The sequence below is a fragment of the Pleurodeles waltl genome, chromosome 7 (assembly GCF_031143425.1).
Source record: "Pleurodeles waltl isolate 20211129_DDA chromosome 7, aPleWal1.hap1.20221129, whole genome shotgun sequence".
NCBI classification, from domain to species: domain Eukaryota; kingdom Metazoa; phylum Chordata; class Amphibia; order Caudata; family Salamandridae; genus Pleurodeles; species Pleurodeles waltl.
In genome coordinates this window covers 1,515,234,834-1,515,260,379 of record NC_090446.1, presented here as the reverse complement: position 1 = coordinate 1,515,260,379, position 25,546 = coordinate 1,515,234,834, and the positions used below count along the sequence as shown (strand labels likewise).

The 25,546-nt window shown below is 50.8% G+C and overlaps 1 protein-coding gene across 6 annotated transcripts in view; it reads left to right on the top strand.

The window, feature by feature from the left end:
* The window catches only part of PHLDB3 (pleckstrin homology like domain family B member 3), a 166,158-nt gene that overhangs the window by 105,570 nt on the left and 35,042 nt on the right, over nt 1-25,546 (top strand). For all 6 annotated transcript variants that reach the window (XM_069201320.1, XM_069201318.1, XM_069201316.1 and 3 more), the window contains one exon: nt 10,576-10,675. In XM_069201320.1, coding sequence (XP_069057421.1) covers nt 10,576-10,675 — 100 coding nt within the window. The remainder of the gene's footprint in view (nt 1-10,575; nt 10,676-25,546) is intronic.

Genomic DNA, 25,546 nt, shown 5'->3' with positions numbered 1-25,546 from the left:
AGTCTCTTCCACTGGCATTGTCTCCCCGCGCTACTCGTGACCGTATGCGCCACTCGTGTCCGTTGCGTGGCTAGACCCTTCAGTCGCACTAGCCTCTTGCCTACCCTAATGGGGAACCCACACCCAGGTACCTGCCCCTTCTTCGTGGCTCCTAAGGGTCCCAACCTCACTCTTGCCTGCCTTCCGTTTGGTGCGACGGGCCTTATCAAGGGCCTCTTTCCTATCCTTACATAACTTGGCCCACCTGTCTTCCATCTCCTGTACCACCGGCCTCTGCTCCTTCATCCTAGCCTCAATATCCATTGATGACCAGTCCTGAACCTCATGCCGCCCTGGGGCCCTGCCCATAGATACCCTACGTGTACCCCTAGGGGGTTTGGAGTAATGCCCCCCTTCTCCAACCCCCACCACCATAGCCATGTCCTGTGCCTGTATATCCGAAGAGGGGCCCGCCCCCTCACCCACCCTCCAACACTACGGCAGGTGCCTTGGGCCTTCGTGGGGCCTGAACTGGAGCCGGGGGAAGAGGATGTGCTGCATCCCTTCCCCGCGGCTGATTTCCTGCACTTTGCCCGCTCGGGTGAAGTGCACACGGTCACTGCCACAGCAACGCCGCTGGAGGCTGCACCCGCCGTGTGCGTCATCCTGACCCAGGCCCGGTCCAAGAGACCAAGTCTGAGGAGGTCGGCGAGGCCGGCTTCGCGGATGAGGCGCAGCGCGGCCCTTACGACAGCAGCATTGTGGCTGTGAGCCATGGCGCTGCACTAGTGTACCACACAAAAAAACACTAGGCCTCAACAACTTACGACCTACCCCAGGGGACCGGCCACAAACTTCCACACTGCGCTGACAGTTGGCGCGGAAGAGGCCAGACCGCACACCCCAATAGCTTAAATATGCCACCCATGTCCCACCCCCACGTATCCCTTGGCCAATCCTGCCCACCCCTTGTCACTTCCCTCCCGAAAGTCCCATGGAGAGGCTAGACTGCGTCTGCTCTCCACAGGGCCTCCCATTAGCAGAATCTCTGCTGTGCAAGTGTGCACAGCGACTTGCTGTTAACAGAGTTTGTTTTTTGAAACAGTTACAAGATGGCTGCTGTACATGCATGTGGAAGCACAATGACCATTTTAAATGGTTTGACTTTGCAAAGCTTGTGAAGCAATGCAACAAGCTTTGGCAAAACCAAATTACAAAGGGGGGGTGCACAAAGACTTGACAGGTGTGCAGGGGAACAGTGGACAGGTTACTACAGGGGTCTTCTCTAAGTCCCCTCTAATCTTCTAGGAAGTACAGTAACTTTAAAGGCAGCCCACACAACTAATGGTGGCTTTAAAAAAAGTCAACATTCAAGGGGTGACGGGGTTGTCAAAACCACTCATCTGTACTGTGTGGGAGCTTTTGGCCAGTCCTCTTCATCCATTGGTTTGTTGTCATTCACATTTCGCTTCCTCCCACCACAGCATACGTCATGGGGCAATGGGAAACCCCACCCGAACCACGAGCCCCTTCACTGGCAGTGACTGTAATCTCCACGTGCACAAGAAAGCCTTGTGTGCCTGGGATGGGTGCGCATTTGTTACATTTTTTACTTATTTTTTTTTTTTTTTCACTCTGCGTGGGCTCAGTAACTCTCACATACCTGCTAGTAAGCCCCAGCCGCGCGAGCACTGCAGGTGTCGGACATTTGTAATGGGTTTTATTCCATCTTAATGTGGCCTCCCGGGTGTGCATGTCAGAGATGGCCACCTGCACACTTGTGTGCATGGGTGGGACATTTTAAAAATGTGTTTGCAATAAAGATTTGCAAAAGCACGAAAAAATAAGCATTGTCAAAAACAATAGACTGGCAGCCAGTCCCAGACCTAATGGCTTTGCAAATGATTGGTTGATATGTAATGCCAAGAGAAGGTTTCATTTCCACCCCAGGTATCACAGCTTTATTTTGAGATCTCTTGGGGTTCCACCTATGACTTGTCTAACCCTCTCGGAACGAGGCAGGATAGCACTACTTGGGATATGATAAAGTTGGCGGTCAGTGATGGTTATGTAAGTGAATATAACTCATACCAGCTGAACCTGTATGTGGACTCTCCATCTCTTCTTCAACCCACAAGTTTCCTAAAAATCAACAGAGAGGGACAGATTTTACATGTTTTTTTTTCTCTCAACATATAGTTACAGTTGTGTAGAAGCCTAATTATTCAGCACCCATCCAGGATACAAACGACAGTTAGCCAGCTCTTCTAGGTAAACATAAAGAATTTATTAGAGATAGAATAGAAAGACATGTACATGGAGGATGCTCGGTACTAATTGTACACAAACAGCCTAATTAAAGGATGTAATACACAATCTTTTATAGTATTAAACCACAAACATTGACGTATGATTGACGTATGATTATTTCTCCATTATGGCTGACATCATGTACTCAGACTGGTACTTTCCAGAAGGGATATTGTTTCAGTTAGCATGCAATAACGATTATATTTCATGGTGGCTGTTCAGAGAGCAAGCCTTGCAACATAATGCGTTCCTAGCAGTAGCAAATTACATTTGTAGGCCTCTTTACTTAATGATAGGCCTGTGCAGAGATTGTCATTGTGTATCACAGGGGCCACCAGGCCTAGCATACCTAAGAACTGTAAAATGCGATTCCACAGTTGGAAAGCTCTTGACTACCCAATGTGCACTAGTTATCAAACCATGAAATATTTTTATGTAGGCACATTTCTGTGTGGATTGACAGCATGGGGGTTTAAATGAAAAAGTCGGATGATGTCACCTTGTTGCGCAGTCCTGCTACCCTCGGTGTGCCTCACTGTGCCACCCGTCCCTCGATGAGGGCAGACATGATCTGCTGGGATCTGTCAGCTTGGCCAGCACCGGTTGTGGAACAATGTTCTTTCCAGGGGCGCTGCTCGTGGGCATCAGCTCCCTGAAATTATAGGGGTTCCAAAAATGTTGCAGACTCTGAACGAGGGCATCTGGCCAATGAGAAAAAAAAAAAACTTTCAGTGGGAGCATGTGCTGTGGGAGGGAAGGCAGTGAATGAGATGGCAGACATTTTTCACAAAAATCGGGGTTCAGCATTGCATTATGATGCAACGTTCTTAAAGTTATGGAGCAATTAGGTTCATATTTATTCTAAAAGAGTTATTTAAAAAAGGCAATTACTAAATAACAGTGGTTTTGGCCACATATGCTCACAAGGGTAAAATAAAACGTTTGCTGGTTTATTTTTTTTTACTCGACTTTGAAATGTGCCTCTCACCACATTCGGCAATTACAAGGCCCCATGAGCCTCATTTTTAATAATTTAAAACCGTGACTGAGTTCGAAAAAACAGCTGATCCTGAATGAAAATAAAATTGACAGAGTCTCGGTGTTTTCCATTCTGTTTCTGAACTTCCTCCACGTCTGTGGGTGCTGCCTCCCCCGACTAGCTGAAAGCTATTAAACAAAAGGAAACAGGTCACTGTGTTAGTTAAATAGTTCTAAAATAAATGTTTCTACTGCATTTAGCTCATTAGTACAAAAACTCATATTTTGTATAGATGTGGACAAATACTATTTGCAATATTGTTTCACGGAAAAAAAAAATAAGTATGGATAAATCCAGATAAAGCAGGTAACATGTAAATGTGGGCAAATACAGGTGGAAATAACAAAAGTACAAATGCCATCCAACAGGGCCTTAAAATAGCTTCTTCCTTCGTGGAGAACACCATTTCTGAACTTTAGGGTGCATGGTTTCTCATCTTCAAAGATGAAAGGCTGAGACAGCAGGAGGCAGACCTCAGAGTATGAGGTTATGTGCAGCTCCCTGCTGTAACTCCGTTAGCAGGGCACACATCTGTAACGCTGTATGTTAGCAGTGCACACACAGGTTACTGACAGACGTACCCATGGATGCAATATGAAGTGTGTACACATCTGTAACTCTGTCTGTTAGCAGTGCACACACAGGTTACTGAAAAACTTTCCCCTGGATGCAATATGAAGTGGGTACACGTCTGTAACTCTGTATGTTAGCAGGGTACACATCTGTAACTCTGTCTGTTAGCAGTGCACACACAGGTTACTGAAAAACATACCCATGGATGCTTTATGAAGAGGGTACACGTCTGTAACTCTGTATGTTAGCAGTGCACACACAGGTTACTGACAGACGTACCCATGGATGCAATATGAAGTGTGTACACATCTGTAACTCTGTCTGTTAGCAGTGCACACACAGGTTACCGAAAAACTTACCCCTGGATGCAATATGAAGTGGGTACACGTCTGTAACTCTGTATGTTAGCAGGGTACACATCTGTAACTCTGTATGTTAGCAGTGCACACACAGGTTACTGACAGACGTACCCATGGATGCAATATGAAGTGTGTACACATCTGTAACTCTGTCTGTTAGCAGTGCACACACAGGTTACCGAAAAACTTACCCCTGGATGCAATATGAAGTGGGTACACGTCTGTAACTCTGTATGTTAGCAGGGTACACATCTGTAACTCTGTATGTTAGCAGTGCACACACAGGTTACCGAAAAACTTACCCCTGGATGCAATATGAAGTGGGTACACGTCTGTAACTCTGTATGTTAGCAGGGTACACATCTGTAACTCTGTATGTTAGCAGTGCACACACAGGTTACTGAAAAACATACCCATGGATGCTTTATGAAGAGGGTACACGTCTGTAACTCTGTATGTTAGCAGGGTACACATCTGTAACTCTGTATGTTAGCAGTGCACACACAGGTTACTGACAGACGTACCCATGGATGCAATATGAAGTGTGTACACATCTGTAACTCTGTCTGTTAGCAGTGCACACACAGGTTACCGAAAAACTTACCCCTGGATGCAATATGAAGTGGGTACACGTCTGTAACTCTGTATGTTAGCAGGGTACACATCTGTAACTCTGTATGTTAGCAGTGCACACACAGGTTACTGAAAAACATACCCATGGATGCTTTATGAAGAGGGTACACGTCTGTAACTCTGTATGTTAGCAGGGTACACATCTGTAACTCTGTATGTTAGCAGTGCACACAGGCTACTGACAAACATACCCATGGATGCAATATGAAGTGAGTACACGTCTGTGACTCTGTCTGTTAGCAGTGCGCACACAGTACTGACAAGCGTACCCATGGATGCAATATGAGAGGGTGCACATCTGTAACTCTCTGTTAGCAGTGCACACACAGGTTACTGACAAACGTACCCATGGATGCTTTTATGAAGTGGGTACACATCTGTAACTCTGTATGTTAGCAGTGCACACAGGTTACTGACAAACATACCCATGGATGCAATATGAAGTGAGTACACATCAGATGCACTGCAACATTAAGCTGTCCAGCTCTCATTATTTACTTAAGTATTAGCTGAACTTAGTGATAGGTTACAGCGCTGTGATGCCTTTCTTGAAACTACAAAAACTATAAACCAATATGTAGTGAAGAGCTAATAGCATTCCTATTCTCTTTTGTGAAATATTTTATTTTTTTAGCGTCTTGCTTCAGACAACTTTAGCTTTTTGCTGTTGCTAGCATTAATACTCCTACTGCTGACTTTTGCAGAAGTATGCGCTGTTTACTTTTTATGTCGTAGGCAAAGCAGGTACTTTTCTGTTCATGGCCTGGGATAAAAGGAATATTGGCACCACCGTGTGTCTATTGTAAGTAGTGCAGGCAAGCTTCACTCCTTGGTATTGTCAATGCTTGTTTTTAAAAACCTTTTAAACCCACACAACAAGCAAATGTACGTTAATGTGCTACCATGATAACAAGAGGCTTTCCTATAGGACCCTCACGATTCGCTGTTTATCCTGAACACACGAGGCGATTTCCCTGTTCCAGTTCAAAATGGAAAAAAATATTTTTTAAAACAGTTTTTAATACGAGGAACGATCTCTTATTGCATTGAAGTATTGTGTGTGCGTGTATGTGTTGTAGATGGATGCAGTAGGTGTATTTTTGTAAATACAACATAAATGTGCATTGCTGAAAAACAGGTGATGAATATATACTTTTTTGGCTGTGATAATTGGGGTGGGGGGCTTCATCCATGCAGTAGGGTTGGTCCTTGGAAGTTTTTAGGGTGTCTTATTTTTGTCATATGGGGTCCTCCCACATTTCTTCCTCTCCAGATTCGGTTTAGGGGACAGGTTGTGTGACTTGTTCACAGAAGGTGGACCGGAGGTCGTTGCCAGGGCCCACGTCTGCTGCCGAGTTCACCCTGACATTCACCAGCTCTCCGAATTAGGGGCCACACGTACTATTGCTGCATTTTGTGATTTCTAATTTCGAGTTTTTGCGACTTGCAATTAGGAAGTTGCAAAATGCGATGTACAACAGTGTCTCAGACACTTTTTGTGATTCCCAAATGAGTCGCAAGGGACCTGTCTCGTCCATATTTGTGAGGCAGGCTGTAATTGGGAATGGCCTGCATTCACATGAATGGTGGCATGCTGGAGTCAGCAGACCACCATGTCTGTGACTGCTTTTTAAATAAAGCAATTTAGTTTTTGAAAGGCAGCCTGTTTTCCTTAAAGTAAAATGGAATGCATTCTAAAATTTAAAATTAAAAGTGTTCTTTTCCTTTCTTAAGAGTAGCCAGTGGTCCAAGGGACCACTGGCTACTCTTAAAAACATGCTGGCGCCTACGTTTACAAAGGGCAAGGGATCCCTTGAGTGGGCCCCTTCCCGTTTGTGAATGGGTTACCATCTCCTTCTTGGAGTTGGTAAAAGATGAAAGTTTTGTGAACACATTTCAGTCATAAAACATCCATACATTTGTGAGAGACGGGCTCCTTGTTGCAGTACCCCCCACGTTTTGCCCGGTTTCTGAATACAACTTGGACTGGAGTGCATTGGGATCCTGCTAACCAGGTTCCCAGTGCCAATGTTCTTTCCCTAAAACATGGTAAAAGTAATTGGATACACCTTTAGCTACCACTATAAGTCCCTAGTTAAAGGTACCTAGGTACCCAGGGCATGGGGTACTATGGGTAAGCCCCTGAGGGCAGCAGCACTGATTGTGCCACCCTCAAGAGCTATGCATCCAGATGCACCCAGCACTGCCATAGCAGGCTGAGTGACCTGGTACAAACCGAAAATACAAACTCTACATGGCACACTCTGTGTGTCCTGTCCACCCTACACTGCATATGTTATGGGTAAGTCACCCGTCTAGCAGGTCTTCCAGCCCTAAGGCAGGGTGCACCATACTATATGTGAGGGCATAATTGAATGAGCAATATGCCCCCACTGTGTCCTTGCGAAACCTGGGGCATAGTGAGTGAACAGAGCAGCCATTTTAATATATGTGCTGGACACTGGTCAATACGAGTTTCCCAACTACATAAAAGCTACACTGAACCCTGGGTTGTTTCATATCAAACAACTCAGAATTATAAATCCATCCTCCTTTCCGGATGCGGGGTACTTCTACGAGAGAGAGAGCTGGGCTGAGCATAGGGCCCTGCGGGGTACGTGGAAGTTGAGTCACTGGCATTGGGGAGCCAGTGCAGTGTGCGTAGGTGTTGTGCGATGTGGCAGTGTTGTTGTAGGTCGAGGATCAATCTGGCAGCGGCGTTCTGGATGTTTCGCAATTTGCGGGTGAGTTTTATGTTGATTCCGGCGTAGAGTGCGTTGCAGTAGTCCAGCCTGCTGGTGATGAGGGCGTGTGTGACGGTCTTTCTATGCTCAAAGGGGATCCATTTGAAGGTCTTGGGTAGCAGGCGGAGAGTGCAGATGCAGGTGGAGGTGATTGAGTTGATCTGATAGTTCATGCTGAGTTCGGGGTCCAGGATGATTTCGAGGTTGTGGGCTTGGCTGGCGGGGTGGGGGGTTTCCGTGGGTGGGTGGCCACCAGGAGTTGCTCCAAGCATTGGGTTGCGGGCCCAGGATGAGTACCTCGGTCTTGTTTGTGTTGAGTTGAAGGCAGCTCTCTCTCATCCAGTTGGCGACTGCTTTCATGCCCTTGTGGAAGTTGTGTCTTCTGACTCGTTCCAGAAAGCCTGCCACATCCAGACAGCCAATGCACAAATCCTGCCTCTCTGGTTTGTGAAACAAAGCCCTTCCTGGGTGGAGAAGCTAACTCCCCCTCCCTCAGGAATGTGCACTGCCCTGGCAGTGAGTGTCAAAGGGCTGCCGCCCTTGAAACTCGACCCCAAGGCCTGAAGCTAGCAGCAGATGGCCTCTTCCTTTGCAAATCCCCACTCTTTGAGGGAGCAAAGGCGGAAACCACTCAAAGGGTAGGAGGAGTGGCCTCACCTAGCCTGCACCACCCCTAAGGGGCTTGCAGGTGAAGTGGAGCCTTCATTTCATTTTTCTCCATCTTGGAATGGAGGAACATAGCCAATCAGGTTTAGGGAAGTGACCCTTGTCACAGGAAGTAGTCACTGTAGTGGGTGTAGCCACCCAAGGGTAAGCATCCCATTGGGCACTACCAGGCTAAAACGCCCACTAAATTCAGTATTTAGTGGGCTCTCCTAGACCAAGAATTTAGATTTGAAAAAGGATCCCAAGAAGAAAAGAAGACTAGCACCAAAGAACCCGCCAGGATGAGAACAGAGGACCTGCTGCACCAGAAGAGGCACCAAGACCCCTGCTTGCTGCACCAACTGTGACTGCAGAGGAGCTGAACACTGGACCAACACCAAGAAACCCAGGAGACCTCAAGGCTTCAAGGATCACCCTAGATTTCCCTCCTGAGTGGAGGCACCACTCAAGAAAAGCAAGAAACCTGCAAAGGACCAACAAACCAGTGAGGATCACTTAGCTGAATCACTGATATCTCCGCGACCGGAAGTCACAGCCAGACCCGACGAAACACCAGTGACCACCCGCAAGTGCCCCACAACTGTGCCAAGGTTGTTGGCACTGCGCCCCCTAGTGGCCGAGTTACAGCAGTACCCTGGGTACTGGTCTGATGACACCGGACCAATGAAAAACCAGCTCTCCCAGGACTGAAAAAGGATCAGGAGGAAGCCCCAGTCGAGGGACTTCAGGAACACCCTTGACTTCTGATCAGAGTGCCCCTGTTGTCCTGTAAGTTGCCCACAAAGAGACTCCCCTCTAGCTCCAGTGGACTCCGTTGTGCACAGCATCCAAGACCTCCAAAACACCCTGCACCTGGCCGCCCTGGGCCTTGCATCGTAGGATCTGCTGTGTGTCCCGGGTCCTCAACCCCTTGCGACCTCATCGGCCCAAGGGGACCTCAGGCACGAAATCTAAATCTGCAAACCAGCTCCTTCTCCAAGTAGCCCCTTCAGGTAGCCCTGTGCCAAGAACCTCTCCAACGCGCTCCCGCCGGAACCAGGAGCTGCCCAAGACTCTCCAGCTGTCACACTGTGCCCACCAACTGCTGCGACCACCCTGCAAAAGAAGAGACTGGTAACTCAACTGTGCGATTTTCAATGCATTTTTTAAGTGACTGTCTATTGATTCCTATGGTGCATAATTATGCACAGAAAGACTAACTTGATAAAACTTTAAAAAGTCATAACAAGAAAAGTACTTAACGTATTCTAAAGACTTTGGTCTTAAAAATTACATAGAATTCTGAAGTATTTTTTATACATTCTGGTCTTGAGTTATTCATTGAGTGTGAGTGGTGCATGATTGGATTTGTGAGTACAGCAAATACTTAGCACATCTCCTGGATTAGCCTAACTGCTCGACCAGCTACCTTAAAAATTGGAGCATTAGGTGGTCTGATTTTTACCTCTGGAAACCAACGTGTGGTTGCCTGAGCCCTCTGCATAGTGTGCTTGGTTTTGCATACTACATAGCGGGCCAACCTCCAACAACATTCACCTGTGACTCCCTATTAGGAAGGGACGGCTTTAACATGCCCCTTCATAATACCGACTCACGAACACTTATTTGCGATTTGCAAAATAGGGTTGGTACATGTCAAGAGGCAATTTAGTTGTAGCAAATTGACCAATTAGCCATTTGTGACCACTAAAAACATTTGTAGATGTGGCCCAAAGTTATTTTCTTCGAGCTTCCCCTTTCTAGGACATGCAGTGCCACACGTGGAACTAAAAACATCTGCTCGAAGGCCCAGGGGCCACTGCCTGCTGATGATGGCTGGCCATAATTCTACCTTTATCAGATGGTAAACCATATCTAGTGCCAAAATGTAGAACTCCATTGAGCTTGTAGACCAGGCCAAGTACCTCTTCTGCCCTCGCTGTTCTGGGCTTGACTAAAAAGGCCGGTTTCCAGTTTTTCCATCCTGCCCAGGCCTCGCTGCACACAGAGTTTTCCAAAGACTTTGGTAGATTTTGAAAATGTAAGTTTCTAGTGTTGGTTGAATGACACGGTTCCTTTCCCGCTCTTTAAGGGCTGTCTAGCACTGCTGTCTCTAGCTGGGAGGGGGTGCTGCTCAGTTGCCCTCCCCTCTTAATGCAGAACATAATTATGCTGTTGCCTTTGAATGATTTGTGCGTTTGTGCCCAGTGCATTTACCACAGCAGTGCTTAAGTGGGCCTGTGAAAGATGTACTGGTGCTGTCCCTTGACCTCTGACCTCTCTTCCACCACAGGGGTCCACAGCTGTGCAGAGGACGAACAGCCTGCCAAGGAGGCGAGGTGACTCCACACACCTGCGACCTGCAGACCGGCCCATCTCGCTACATGGAAATGGTATGGGCGGGCTTCTTAGGAGGAAGTGAAAAGTAAACCAGCAGCAGAAAAATGCAAAATCTTGTCAAACGTTTGCCAGCATGCACTGAATCGTGGTGTAGACCAATGCCTTCTCCATCTTTCTGGTACAGAGTTCACATATCCTGCCATCTACAGGCACGTGACATGTTTTATTTCACAGAGCAACCTTTTGAGAGAGTGCAGCACATATGGATGCTTGAGAAAAGTCTTAAGTGTTTATTTGTTCTTTTTGTATCCGTTTCACCCCCTGCAGCACTATTGGTGCTTTTGCAACAATTGCCTGCCACCTACTACCCCCCTGCAATCCTACAGTCATGCATGTGTTTTATATTTAAGTTCCAAGCACAAAGGCACAAGCATTTTTGCTTTAAATCATTCTGAACCACTATATTGACTGCCGCTTTGCAAAACTCTAGTTATTGCAGTATTTTTCATGGGCTGAACCCACTGCAGCACTATAGTCATTTTAGTATTTGTATGGGCTGCACCAGCTGCAGTTCTATAGTCGTTGCAGTCTTTGTATGGACTGCACCACCTGCAGCGGTAAAGTCATCTTAGTAGTTGTATGGGCTGTGTCCCCTGTGTCCCCTGCAGCGCTATAGTCGTCGCAGTATTTGTAGGGACTGCGTCCCCTGCAGCGCTATAGTTGTCACAGTATTTGTACGGGCTGGGTCCTCTGCAGTGCTGTAGTAGCAGTATTTGTATGGGCTGCATCCCCTTCAGCACTATAGTCGTCAAAGTATTTGTATGGGCTGCATCTCCTGCAGTGCTATAGTCGTCACAGTATTTGTATGGGCTGCGTTCCCTGCAGCACTATGATTGTCACAGTATTTGTATGGGCTGCATCCCCTGCAGCGCCATAGCCGCAGTATTTGTATGGGCTGCATCCCCTGCAGCGCCATAGCCGCAGTATTTGTATGGGCTGCATCCCCTGCAGTGCTGTAGTCACAGTATTTGTATGGTCTGTGCCCCCTGCAGTGCTGTAGTCGCTGTAGTATTTGTATGGGCTGCGTACCTGTAGTGCTGTAGTCATTTCATTGTTTGTAAGGGCTGCGTCCCCTGCTTAGCTGTAGTCGTTGCAGTATTTGTATGGGCTGCATCCCCTTCAGCATTATAGTCGCAGTATTTGTATGGGTTGCGTCCCCTGCAGTCCTGTAGTTGTTGGAGTATTTATATGGGCTGCGTCCTCTGCAGTGCTGTAGTCGTTGCTGTATTTGTATGGGTTGTGTCTCCTGCAGTGCTGTAGTCCTTGCAGTATTTCTAGCTGCGTCGCCTGCAGTGCTGTAGTCGTTGCAGTATTTATATGGGCTGCGTCCCCTGCAGTGCTGTAGTTGTTGCACTATTCGTATGGTCTGAATCCCCTGCAGTGCTCTAGTTGTTGCAGTATTTCCAGCTGCATCCCCTGCAGTGCTGTAGTCGTTGCAGTAATTATATGGGCTGCCTCCCCTGAAGTGCTGTAGTCGTTGCAGTATTTATATCGACTGCGTCCCCTGCAGTGCTGTAGTCCTTGCAGTATTTGTATGGGCCGCGTCCCCTGCAGTACTGTCGTTGTTGCAGTATTTGTATGGGCTGCGTCCCCTGCAGCACTATGGTTCAAATCAAATCAAATCATTAACATTTATAAAGCGCGCTACTCACCCGTGCGGGTCTCAAGGCGCTAGGGGGGAAAGGGGGGGGTTATCGCTGCTCGAACAGCCAAGTCTTTAGGAGTCTCCGGAAAGCGGAGTGGTCCTGGGTGGTCCTGAGGCTGGTGGGGAGGGAGTTCCAGGTCTTGGCCGCCAGGAAGGAGAAAGATCTCCCACCCGCCGTGGAGCGGCGGGTGCGAGGGACGGCAGCAAGTGCGAGGCCAGCGGAGCGGAGGGGGCGGGTGGGGACGTAGAAGCTGAGGCGTCTGTTGAGGTATTCCGGTCCCTTGTTGTGGAGGGCTTTGTGTGCGTGGGTGAGAAGACGGAAGGTGATCCTTTTGCTGACTGGGAGCCAATGCAGGTGTCTCAGGTGTGCGGAGATGTGGCTGTTGCGGGGTACGTCGAGGATGAGGCGGGCCGAGGCGTTTTGGATGCGTTGCAGGCGGTTTTGGAGTTTGGCGGTGGTCCCGGCGTAGAGGGTGTTGCCGTAGTCCAGGCGACTCGTGACAAGGGCGTGGGTCACGGTTTTTCTGGTGTCGGCGGGGATCCAGCGGAAGATCTTGCGGAGCATGCGGAGAGTGAGGAAGCAGGCGGAGGACACGGCGTTGACTTGCTTGGTCATGGTGAGAAGAGGGTCCAAGATGAAGCCGAGGTTGCGGGCGTGGTCTGCGGGGGTCGGTGCGGTGCCGAGGGCCGTGGGCCACCAGGAGTCGTCCCAGGCGGACGGGGTGTTGCCGAGGATGAGGACTTCCGTTTTTTCAGAGTTCAGCTTTAGGCGGCTGAGCCTCATCCAATCTGCGACGTCCTTCATACCCTCTTGTAGGTTGGTCTTGGCGCTGGCGGGGTCCTTGGTGAGGGAGAGTACAAGTTGGGTGTCGTCGGCGTAGGAGGTGATGATGATGTCATGCTTGCGTACGATGTCGGCGAGGGGGCTCATGTAGACATTGAAGAGTGTCGGGCTGAGCGATGAGCCTTGAGGTACGCCGCAGATGATCTTGGTGGGTTCTGAGCGAAACGGAGGGAGGTAAACTCTTTGGGAGCGGTTAGCGAGGAAGGAGGCGATCCAGTCCAGGGCCTGGCCTTGGATCCCGGTGGAGCGTAGGCGGGTGATTAGGGTGTGGTGACAGACGGTGTCAAAGGCAGCTGAGAGGTCGAGGAGAATGAGGGCGACTGTTTCACCGTTGTCCATCAGGGTTCTGATGTCGTCTGTGACTGAGATGAGGGCGGTTTCCGTGCTGTGGTTGGTTCGGAATCCGGTTTGTGAAGGGTCGAGCAGGTTGTTGTCTTCCAGGAAGGTGGTCAGCTGTTTGTTGACGGTCTTTTCTATTACCTTGGCTGGGAAAGGTAGAAGAGAGATGGGGCGGAAGTTTTTCAGGTCGCTTGGGTCAGCCGTAGGTTTCTTTAGTAGGGCGTTGACTTCAGCGTGCTTCCAGCATTCGGGGAAGGTAGCAGAAGAAAAAGAAGAGTTGATGACGGTCTGGAGGTGCGGGGCGATGATGTCGTCGGCTTTGTTAAAGATGAAGTGCGGGCAGGGGTCCGAAGGGGCGCCGGAGTGGATAGAGTTCATGATGGATTTGGTTTCTTCCGTGTTGATGTGGGTCCAGTTGTTGAGGGTGATGTCCGGGGAAGCGGGTTCAGTGGTGTATGGTTGGGTCTGGTGTCCGAAGCTGTTGTGGAGGTCGCTGATCTTGCGATGGAAGAAAGTGGCGAGGGATTCGCACAAATCCTGTGAGGGCGTGACGGCGTTGGCGCTGGCGCTGGGGTTGGAGAACTCTTTGACGATGCTGAAGAGTTCTCTGCTGTTGTGGCTGTTTTTGTCTAGTCTGTCGGTGAAAAAGTTCCTTTTGGCAGTGCGGATCAGGTGGTGGTGTTCGCGTGTAGCGTTCTTGAGGGCGGTCATGTTGTCTGCGGTGTGGTCCTTGCGCCAGGCCTTCTCAAGGGCACGACAAGTTTTCTTTGATTCTTTGAGGGTGTCAGAGAACCAGAGAGGTTTTTTGGTGTTGGTCTGTCGATGCGTGCGTTTGAGGGGAGCAAGGTTGTCAGCGCAGTTGGAGATCCAGTTTGTGAGGTTGAGAGCTGCGTCGTTGGGGTCGGTGGTGAGGGTGGGTTGGTTGGCGGCGAGAGCGGAGAAGAGTTGCTCTTCAGGGATCTTGTTCCACTGTCGACGAGGGGTGGGTTGAGTGCGGAGGTGGGAGGTCTCGCGTCGGAATGTGAAGTGGACGCAGCTGTGGTCGGTCCAGTGTAGGGCAGAGGTGTGGCTGAAGAAGACGTGTTTGCTGGCGGAGAAGATAGGGTCGAGCGTGTGTCCGGCGATGTGGGTGGCGGTGTTCACCAGTTGTTTGAGGCCGAGGTTGGCGAGGTTGTCGAGCAGGGTGGTGGTGTTGGGGTCGTTGTTTTGTTCCAGATGGAAGTTGAGGTCGCCTAGGAGGATGTAGTCCGGTGAGGCGAGGGCGTGCGGGGAGATGAAGTCGGCGATGGCGTCGCTGAAAGAGGCGCGAGGTCCGGGAGGACGGTAGACGAGGGATCCTCTGAGGGTGGTCCTTGGGTCGGTGCGAATCTGAAAATGCAGGTGTTCAGCGGCGAGGGGGGGTCTTCGGTGGAGGTGGTGACGCTGATGGAGTCTTTGAAGATGATGGCGACACCTCCTCCTACTTGGTTGGTGCGGTCTTTTCTGGAGATCTTGTAGCCTTCGGGGATGGCGGGTAGCGATGTCTGGAGCAGAGGAGGCGTTCATCCATGTCTCCGTGATGAAGGCGACGTCCGGGGCTGTGGAGTCCAGGAGGTCCCAAAGTTCAACGGCGTGCTTGTGGACGGAACGAGCGTTGATCAGGATGCACTTGAGGTGGTTGATGGCGCGTGGGCTTGTGGTCGTGGTAGTTGCGTGGTGGAAGATGCGTTTGCAGGAGTTGCAGGCGAAGGGTCCATGGGTGCGTTTGGGGTGAGCTAGGAAGCAGGTTTTGGAGCGCCCTGGGTTGAGGGCGTGGAGGGTGGTGGGGTCGTAGCGGATCAGCGGGGCTTGGGGGAGCTGGGGACCAGGGGTCGTGGCGCTGGGCGCGGGCCAGGCGCGGACGGGCGCAGGCGGGCTTGCCTCTGGCGCGCCTCCGGCGCGCCAGCGGCGTGCCCGCTGCGCAGTCGCGCAGCGGCCGCCATAAGAGGTAGGAGGGGGGGGAGGGGTCAGCTGGGGGCGAATGGGAGCTGGGGGGCGGGGGCGTGCAGGAGGTCGCGGCGGGAAAGCGCGAGGGAGGGGGGGGACAGGTAGAGTGAGAGGAGCTGGGGGAGGGGGTTTAGGGTGGAGGAGGGTGAGTGTTAGGAGGTTTGGAGATTAGGGAGAGAGATAGGAGTAGGGTTGTGAAGATAGGGGAGGGGGGGTTGTAGAGGTGGGTGAGGGAGAGAGGTAGAGTGAGAGGATAGGGAGATAGGTAGTAGAGGGGGTGGCGGGAGGGGGGGAGAGATAGAGAAATAGATAGAGAAAATAGATAGAGAAGTCTATAGATAGGGAAATAGATAGATAGACAGATAGGTAGGTAGGAGGAGGTGGAGAGTGGGGGAGTTAGATAGTGAGATAGGGAGCTAGAGAGATAGGAAGATAGGAGGAGTGAGGGAGGTAGATAGCGAACGGGTTAGCTAGGGGTGAGAGAGGGGGAGGCGAGTGAGGGAGGGGGATGAGGAAGGAGCAGGAGGGCAGGCTCGGGGGAAGAAGACGGAGGAGGTAGAAGAGCCGAAGACAGGAGAACAGAAGACAGAAGAACAGAAGACAGAAGACCGGAAGAGCAGAAGACAGAAGACCAGAAGAACCGAAGACAGAAGAACAGAGGACAGAAGCACAGAAGATCGGAAGAGCAGAAGAACAGAGAAGAACAGAGAAGAACAGAGAAGAAGAACACAGAAGAACAGAGAAGAAGAACACAGAAGACCGGAAGAACACAGAAGAACAGAAGGGAAGAACAGAAGAACAGAAGAGAAGAACAGAAGAACACAGAAGAAGATTGCAGAGGGGGAGCGAGGAGGAAGAGACAGAGAGGAGGAAAAAGAAGCAGGTGCAGGAGAGAAGGTGAGTGGCGCGGGGCAGGGCGAGGGGCTGGGAGGAGGGGGGTACTTACAGTTAGGTGGGTCTCAGGAACACAGGAACTCGGGAACTTGGAGGAGCTGCAGTGGCAGGGGGAGCGACCTACCCTTGGGTCAAGGGTCGCTACCACTGTCGCGCAGCGGCCGCCATAAGAGGTAGGAGGGGGGGGGAGGGGTCAGCTGGGGGCGAATGGGAGCTGGGGGGCGGCGGGGGCGTGCAGGAGGTCGCGGCGGGAAAGCGCGAGGGAGGGGGGGGGACAGGTAGAGTGAGAGGAGCTGGGGGAGGGGGTTTAGGGTGGAGGAGGGTGAGTGTTAGGAGGTTTGGAGATTAGGGAGAGAGATAGGAGTAGGGTTGTGAAGATAGGGGAGGGGGGGTTGTAGAGGTGGGTGAGGGAGAGAGGTAGAGTGAGAGGATAGGGAGATAGGTAGTAGAGGGGGTGGCGGGAGGGGGGGAGAGATAGAGAAATAGATAGAGAAAATAGATAGAGAAGTCGATAGATAGGGAAATAGATAGATAGACAGATAGGTAGGTAGGAGGAGGTGGAGAGTGGGGGAGTTAGATAGTGAGATAGGGAGCTAGAGAGATAGGAAGATAGGAGGAGTGAGGGAGGTAGATAGCGAACGGGTTAGCTAGGGGTGAGAGAGGGGGAGGCGAGGGAGGGAGGGGGATGAGGAAGGAGCAGGAGGGCAGGCTCGGGGGAAGAAGACGGAGGAGGTAGAAGAGCCGAAGACAGGAGAACAGAAGACAGAAGAACAGAAGACAGAAGACCGGAAGAGCAGAAGACCGGAAGAGCAGAAGACAGAAGACCAGAAGACAGAAGACCAGAAGAATAGAAGAACAGAAGAACCGAAGACAGAAGAACAGAAGACAGAAGCACAGAAGATCGGAAGAGCAGAAGAACAGAGAAGAACAGAGAAGAACAGAGAAGAACAACACAGAAGAACAGAGAAGAAGAACACAGAAGACCGGAAGAACACAGAAGAACAGAAGGGAAGAACAGAAGAACAGAAGAGAAGAACAGAAGAACACAGAAGAAGATTGCAGAGGGGGAGCGAGGAGGAAGAGACAGAGAGGAGGAAAAAGAAGCAGGTGCAGGAGAGAAGGTGAGTGGCGCGGGGCAGGGCGAGGGGCTGGGAGGAGGGGGGTACTTACAGTTAGGTGGGTCTCAGGAACACAGGAACTCAGGAACTTGGAGGAGCTGCAGCGGCAGGGGGAGCGACCTACCCTTGGGTCAAGGGTTGTCACAGTATTTGTATGAGCTGCATCCCTGTAGCGCTATAGTTGCAGTATTTGTATGGTCTGCATCCCCTGCAGTGCTGTAGTCACAGTATTTGTGTGGGCTGCGCCCCCTGCAGTGCTGTAGTCGCTGTAGTATTTGTATGGGCTGCATCCCCTGCAGCATTATAGTCGTAGTATTTGTATGGTCTGTGTCTACTGCAGTGCTGTAATTGTTGCAGTATTTGCCCCCCTGCAGTGCTGTAGTCACAGTATTTGTATGGTCTGCGTCCCCTGCAGTGCTGTAGTCATTGCAGGGTTTGTAAAGGCTGCGTCCCCTGCAGTGCTGTAGTCAATGCAGTATTTGTATGGGCTGCATCCCCTGCAGCATTATAGTCGCAGTATTTGTATGGTCTGTGTCTACTGCAGTGCTGTAATTGTTGCAGTATTTGCATGGGCTGCATCTCCTGCAGCGATATAGTCGCTGTATTTGTATGGGCTGCGTCCCCTGCACTGCTGTAGTCGTTGCAGTATTTGTATGGGCTGCGTCCCCTGCAGTGTTGTAGTCATTGCAGTATTTGTATGAGCGGAGTCCCCTGCGGTGCTATTGTGGTCCCAGTATTTGTATGGGCTGCATCCCCTGCAGCTCTATAGTCGCAGTATTTGTATGGGTTGCGTCACCTACAGTGCTGTAGTCGTTGCAGTATTTGTATGGGCTGCGTCCCCTGCAGCACTATGGTCATCACAGTATTTGTATGGGCTGCATCCCTGTAGCGCTATAGTTGCAGTATTTGTATGGGCTGCATACCCTGCAGTGCTGTAGTCACAGTATTTGTATGGGCTGCGCCCACTGCAGTGCTATAGTCGCAGTAGTATTTGTATGGGCTGCGTACCTGCAGTGCTGTAGTCATTGCAGGGTTTGTAAAGGCTACGTCCCCTGCAGTGCTGTAGTCATGCAGTATTTGTATGGGCTGCATCCCCTGCAGCATTATAGTCGCAGTATTTGTATGGGCTGCGTCTTCTGCAGTGCTGTAGTTGTTGCAGTATTTGTATGGGTTGCGTCCCCTGCAGTGCTGTAGTTGTTGCAGTTTTTGCATGGGCTGAGTCCCCTGCAGCACTATAGTTGCTGTATTTGTATTGGCTGCGTCCCCTGCAGTGCTGTAGTCCTTGCAGTGTTTTATGGACTGTATCCCCTGCAGTGCTGTAGTTGTTGCAGTATTTCTAGCTGCATTGCCTGCAGTGCTGTAGTCATTGCAGTATTTGTATGAGCTGCGTCCCCTGCATTGCTATTGTCATCCCAGTATTTGTATGGGCTGCGTCCCCTGTGGGTTCCGTCTCCAGCAGTGCTTTAGTCACCTCAGTATTTGTATGGTCTGCATCTTCTGCAGTTCTGTAGTCGTTGCAGTATTTGTATGGGCTGTGTCCCATGCAGTGCTGTAGTCGTTGCAGTATTTGTATGAACTGCGTCCCCCGCAGTGATATTGTGGTCCCAGTATTTGTATGGGTTGCGTCCCCTGCAGTGCTGTAGTCGTTGCAGTATTTGTATGGGCTGCGCCCCTTGCAGTGCTGTAATGGTTGCAGTATTTGTATGGGCTGCGTCCCCTGCCGTACTGTAGTCGTTGCAGTATTTGTCTGGGCTGCGTCCCTTGCAGTGCTGTAATCGTTGCAGTATTTGTATGGTCAGCGTCCCCTGCAGTGCTATAGTCGCAGTATTTGTATGGGCTGCGCCCCCTGCAGTGCTGTACTCGCTGTAGTATTTGTATGGGCTGCGTACCTGCAGTGCTGTAGTCATTGCAGTGTTTGTAAGGGCTGCATCCCCTGCAGCATTATAGTCACAGTATTTGTATGGGCTGCGTCTCCTGCAGTGCTGTAGTTGTTGCAGTATTTGTATGGGTTGCGTCCCCTGCAGTGCTGTAGTTGCAGTATTTGTATGGGCTGCGTCCCTTGCAGTCCTGTAATCGTTGCAGTATTTGTATTGGCTGCATCCCCCTGCAGTGCTGTAGTCACAGTATTTGAATGGGCTGCATCGCCGGCAACGTTTTTGTAGCATTATTTGTATGGGCGGCATCCCCTGCAGCACTATAGTCGTTGCGGTATTTGTATGGGCTGCATCCCCTGATGTGCTGTAGTTGTCACAGTATTTGTATGGGCTGTGTCCCCTGCAGTGCTGTAGTCATTACAGTATTTGTATGGGCTGCGTCCCCTGATGTGCTGTAGTTGTCACAGTATTTGTATGGGTTGCGTCCCCTGCAGTGCTTTTGTCATCGCACTATTTGTATAGGCTGCGTCTCCTGCAGTGCTATTGTCTTCGCAGTATTTGTATAGGCTGCGTCACCTGCAGTGCTATAGTCGTTGCAGTATTTGTATGGGCGGCGTCTCCTGCAGTACTATAGTCGTTGCAGTATTTGTATGGGCGGCGTCTCCTGCAGTGCTATAGTCAGAATATTTGTATGTATGGGTTGCATCACATGCAGTGCTATAGTCGTTGCAGTATTTGTATGGGCGGCATCTCCTGCAGCACTATAGTCATCGTAGTATTTGTATGGGTTGCGTCCCCTGCAGTGCTTTTGTCATCGCACTATTTGTATAGGCTGCGTCTCCTGCAGTGCTATTGTCTTCGCAGTATTTGTATAGGCTGCGTCTCCTGCAGTGCTATTGTCTTCGCAGTATTTGTATAGGCTGCGTCACCTGCAGTGCTATAGTCGTTGCAGTATTTGTATGGGTGGCGTCTCCTGCAGTACTATAGTCGTTGCAGTATTTGTATGGGCGGCGTCTCCTGCAGTGCTATAGTCAGAATATTTGTATGTATGGGTTGCGTCACATGCAGTGCTATAGTCGTCGCAGTATTTGTATGGGCGGCATCTCCTGCAGCACTATAGTCATCGTAGTATTTGTATGGGTGGCGTCTCCTGCAGTGCTATTGTCGTCACATTATTTGTATGAGCTGCGTCCCCCGCAGCGCTATAGTTACAGTATTTGCATGGTCTGCATCCCCTGCAGTGCTGCAGTCATAGAACCAAAGCTGCAGGGCCACATAAGATCAATGTTGAAAATGATTCCAATCCAAACCAAATAAGTATCGTGGAATACGAGGAAAATGGTGGCGATTCAGTGAGGTGTTTTGTCATGAGATTCTGGCCTCAGACAGTTGATTCTTCATATTACACAGGCTCGGTCCTCTGACAGCACAGCTATCCCTCCACTTGTGCTGTCTGGACTGGGCAAGATCTGTGCAGATGGACATCAGTTTAGGCAGGTGTTCTGTGTTACAGGGTTAGACAGCCGAGCTTTCCCCATTCAATGCATCCCTTACAGGTGCAAACCTCTGAGTAAAGGAGCCGTGCATCGGCTGGTACAGGTTTTATAGGTTTCAACCTTAAGCAGAATGTCTGTCTGCCTGGGTTGTCTCCAACCTCGCAGATGAGGTCAGGCTTGCAGGTTAGACTGTCTGGTAAGGTGGACTGTACAACCTCGAGCCTCAGACAGCAGGACTGTACCTCAAGCCTTAGACAACAGGACTGTACCTCAAGCATCAGACAGCAGGAGTGTACCTCACGCCTCAGAGAGCAGGAGTGTACCTCGCAACTTAGACACGGGGACTATACCTCGAGCCTTAGACAGCAGGACTGTACCCCAGGAATTGGACAGACGGTCTGTGCCTTGTGACTTAGTCAGAAGGAATGTACCTCATGACTTAGACAGAAGGACTGTGCCTTGAGCCTTAGTAGGACTGTACCCCATGACCTGGACAGAAGGACCATACCCTGTGACTTAGGCAGCAGGACTGTACCTCGAGCCTCAGACAGCAGTAATGTGCCTCTGGACTTAGACAATAGGACTGTACCCTGTGAGTTAGACAGCAGGCCTGTACCTCGAGCCTCAGACAGCAGGCCTGTACCTCGAGCCTCAGACAGCAGGAGTGTACCTCACGCCTCAGAGAGCAGGAGTGTACCTCACACCTCAGAGAGCAGGAGTTTACCTCGATCCTCATTCAGCAGGACTGTACCTCGAGCCTCAGACCTCGGACACCAGGAGTGTACCTCGAGCCTCGGACACCAGGAGTGTACCTCGAGCCTCGGACACCAGGAGTGTACCTCGAGCCTCGGACACCAGGAGTGTACCTCGAGCCTCGGACACCAGGAGTGTACCTCGAGCCTCGGACAGCAGGAGTGTACCTCGAGCTTTAGACCGCAGTAGTGTACATCGCGCCTCAGACAGCAGGAGTGTACCTCGTGACTTAGACAGAAGGAGTGTACCTCGAGCTTCAGACAGCAGGACTGTACCTCGAGCCTCAGACAGGACTGTACCCCGTGACTTAGGCAGCAGGTCTGTACCTCACGCCTCGGATAGCAGGAGTGTACATCGAGCCTCAGACAGCAGGAGTGTACCCCGTGAGTTAGACAGGAGTGTACCTCGTGACTTAGACAGAAGGAGTGTACCTCGTGACTTAGACAGAAGGAGTGTACCTCGTGACTTAGACAGAAGGAGTGTACCTCGAGCTTCAGACAGCAGGACTGTACCTCGAGCCTCAGACAGGACTGTACCCCGTGACTTAGGCAGCAGGACTGTACCTCACGCCTCGGACAGCAGGAGTGTACATCGAGCCTCAGACAGCAGGAGTGTACCCCGTGAGTTAGACAGGAGTGTACCTCGTGACTTAGACAGAAGGAGTGTACCTCGTGACTTAGACAGAAGGAGTGTACCTCGAGCTTTAGACAGCAGGACTGTACCTCGAGCCTCAGACAGGACTGTACCCCGTGACTTAGGCAGCAGGAGTGTACCTCACGCCTCGGACAGCAGGAGTGTACATCGAGCCTCAGACAGCAGGAGTGTACCCCGTGAGTTAGACAGAAGGACTGTACTCTGAGTTAGACAGCAGGAGGGTACCTCGAGTCTTAGACCATCTGGAAATAGTTTAAGAATTCTGCATCTCCCACCGCAACCCTAAAAAGAAATTGGAAAGAGGTATGAGCTGCATCTTTGGAAAACACTTAAGGGTGTGCCCCTCACCGAAGGGGGGTGATGCGGACCCTGGAGCTAGGGCAGTGATGGGACGGCTCACCACCCCAGCAGAAGAGGTTGCACCGCTCCGAAGCCATACAGCTCCTAGGAGGGAACCCACAGCCCCTTGGTTCACCAGAAGGCTGAGGCTCCTGAGGCAGGGGTGTAGGTGTGCAGAGCACCACTGGAGGAAGCGCTCTGAGGTGCATGACACACCTGCCTATAAGGACCTCGTCAGAGAATATAAACTGGATATTGGGGAAGAACAGGCTCGCTTTTGTAGAGATAAGATTCAATCTGCGAGCTCCAGAGCTTTTCAACTGGTTGAGCGGCTTGCGGCCTCCACGGCATCTTCAGGAGGCGAGGGCTCAACTGAGCTCAACAGTATGTTGTCAGGATTCTTTCCATCCTAAGTGGCAAACATCTGCAAAGAATTCATGTCCGGTAGGCAAGAGGGGTCTCCTGATGGCTACAGCTGCGCCTCGCAGGAGCAAAGCGGGCAGTCGGATGGGAAGGAGTTGGAGGCCCAGACTGTCTCTCTGTCAGCCCCCCCCCCCCTCCCCCATCTGTGGACGAGACCAAGGTTTGTCTCCGCAGGTTGAAATCAGGGTCTCCGCTAGAGACATGCTCACCCAAGGTGTGTCCTGCTGAGAAACCTCGTAGCCCCGCCTTCAGCCGCCGGTCTGAGTAAAGCACTTATGGGGGGCCCTCAGGCCTCTCCCCAAGAAACCGAACCTCGATCCCTGTGAACTGAAGGACGCGCGTCCAGTCTCCTGCTCCCGATTCCAGCTGAGATTCTGGAGAAGCATCTTAATGGACATCTAATGATGCGTGTGGAGCAATGGGGACTGATAGACAATGTGCAGTCTGGGGTTAGAAGTCCGCATGGCCCAGAAACTGCCCTCAGTGCCGGACTGACGGCATTAGACGGTTCGTGGGCTCCGGCCGGGCCGCAGCCCCAGTGATTTTGGATCCGTCCGCAGCCTGTAACACCATTTCCCCCACCCGATGATGGGGCGTTTACAGGCCCCGGGGATTCGGGGTGTGGCCCTAAAGCGATTAGCATCATTCTTGACGGAGAGGTCACAACAGGTCACCATAGGAGATGTTCGATCTGCCCCCTTCCCGCTGCCGTGTTGGGCGCCGGGGGGGGCTCCTCGTCGACTCCGATGCTTTTTAATGTGTACATCTCTCCGCTGCCAGACTGATTCGGTTATTTGGGCTTCAGACTGTATCCTATGCAGATGATGCACAGATCATTGTATCTCCGGGTGACTTGGCAGCCACCGCGGCCAGCTCTAAGGACCGCTTGAACGCAGTGGCCCTATGGATCAGTAAAAACTGCTTAAAGCTGAATGACGAAGAAACCGAGGTGTTGGTGTTTGGAAGGCATTCATCAATGGATCAGACCGGGTGGCGGAAGCGAGGATCTGTGTGCCACGTTTGTTTGGCTCCCTTCATTTTGTTAGCTTTTGTAATGGGGCGGGGGGGACCGGACAGAATTCCTCCGGGTCACCACTCTGCCCCGAGATGCCTTAAGGCATCGCGGCGCTCTATAAGTGTATTATTCATTCGTTTGTCATTAGACAGCAGGACTGTGCCCCGAGCCTTAGACTGCAGGACTGAACCATACGCCTTAGACTGCAGGACTATACTCCATGCCTTAGACTGCAGGACTATACTCCATGCCTTAGACTGCAGGACTATACTCCATGCCTTAGACTGCAGGACTATACTCCATGCCTTAGACTGCAGGACTGTACCATACGCCTTAGACTGCAGGACTATACTCCATGCCTTAGACTGCAGGACTATACTCCATGCCTTAGACTGCAGGACTATACTCCATGCCTTAGACTGCAGGACTATACTCCATGCCTTAGACTGCAGGACTGTACCTCCTGCATTAGACCGCAGGGCTGTACCTCAGGCTTTAGACCGCAGGGCTGTACCTCAGGCCTCAGAGTGCTGCACTGTACCAAGAGCCTTAGACAGTGGCCCAGTGACTCCAGCCTAGAACAGAAGGACTTACATTGGGTTGAGCAGCTCCCATAGGCTCCAGCCTTGGAGAGCAGGTCAAGCTCTCAGGTTACATGCATTTTATAGGCCAGAGTCTTAAAAAACAGGTCAATTTCTTGGGTTTCATAGATTTTACAGGCTCTAAGTTTGGAGATTAATTAGGTCAAGATCTCAGATGGATTGTTTAGTCCCAGCCTTAAACGGTAGGTCCATAGCTTGGGCTACCTATACATTACAGGCTAACGCATTAGACATCCGGCCAGGGACTTGGCTTGCACACAGCTTACAGACCCCAGGCTTGGATCGGCAGGACTGTCCCTCGGTTTACTTACACCCTTACGAATTTTGACCCTGAAACGCTTTTCTTCATATTTTTTATTTCCTGCAATGCGTTCTCTGATGCTGTGTGTAAGGAACTGCCACATAACAGCAGCTCGCCCAGCCTGGCTGCTATTTTCCCTGCGGCCACTAGGTGTCACTGTTGCACCTAGGTGTAAGGAGTGTTGTCATTTGCTGTATCTGAAAGCATTAAAGCCCTCGAGTGGCAGGCACACACTACTGTCCACCCTCTATCGCCGTTTGTCGTTTCAGGCTGGCGACCAGTGTCCCAGGGAGTACACCCACATCTCACCAGCCAGTCAGGCCTCTGAGGCAGATTTGCAGCCTTCGGCCTCGGGTTGGCGTAGGACTCGGGACTGTTACCTGCATTGCTTAATTTGAGCCGGCGCTTTCTGGTGCTCGGCACGGCACCTAATTGTTAACATCGGCTCTTTTGACATTCTGCCACCTGGTAGCGCAGTTGTCTAATACAGCGAAGAGTACGAGCGCAAGTATTTATTTACTATCGGTTAAAAATAGCTAATATGTGCCTCTCAGTCACACTTTTAGCTCTGGGGGTCCAGAACTGTCACACTTGTAGAAGTG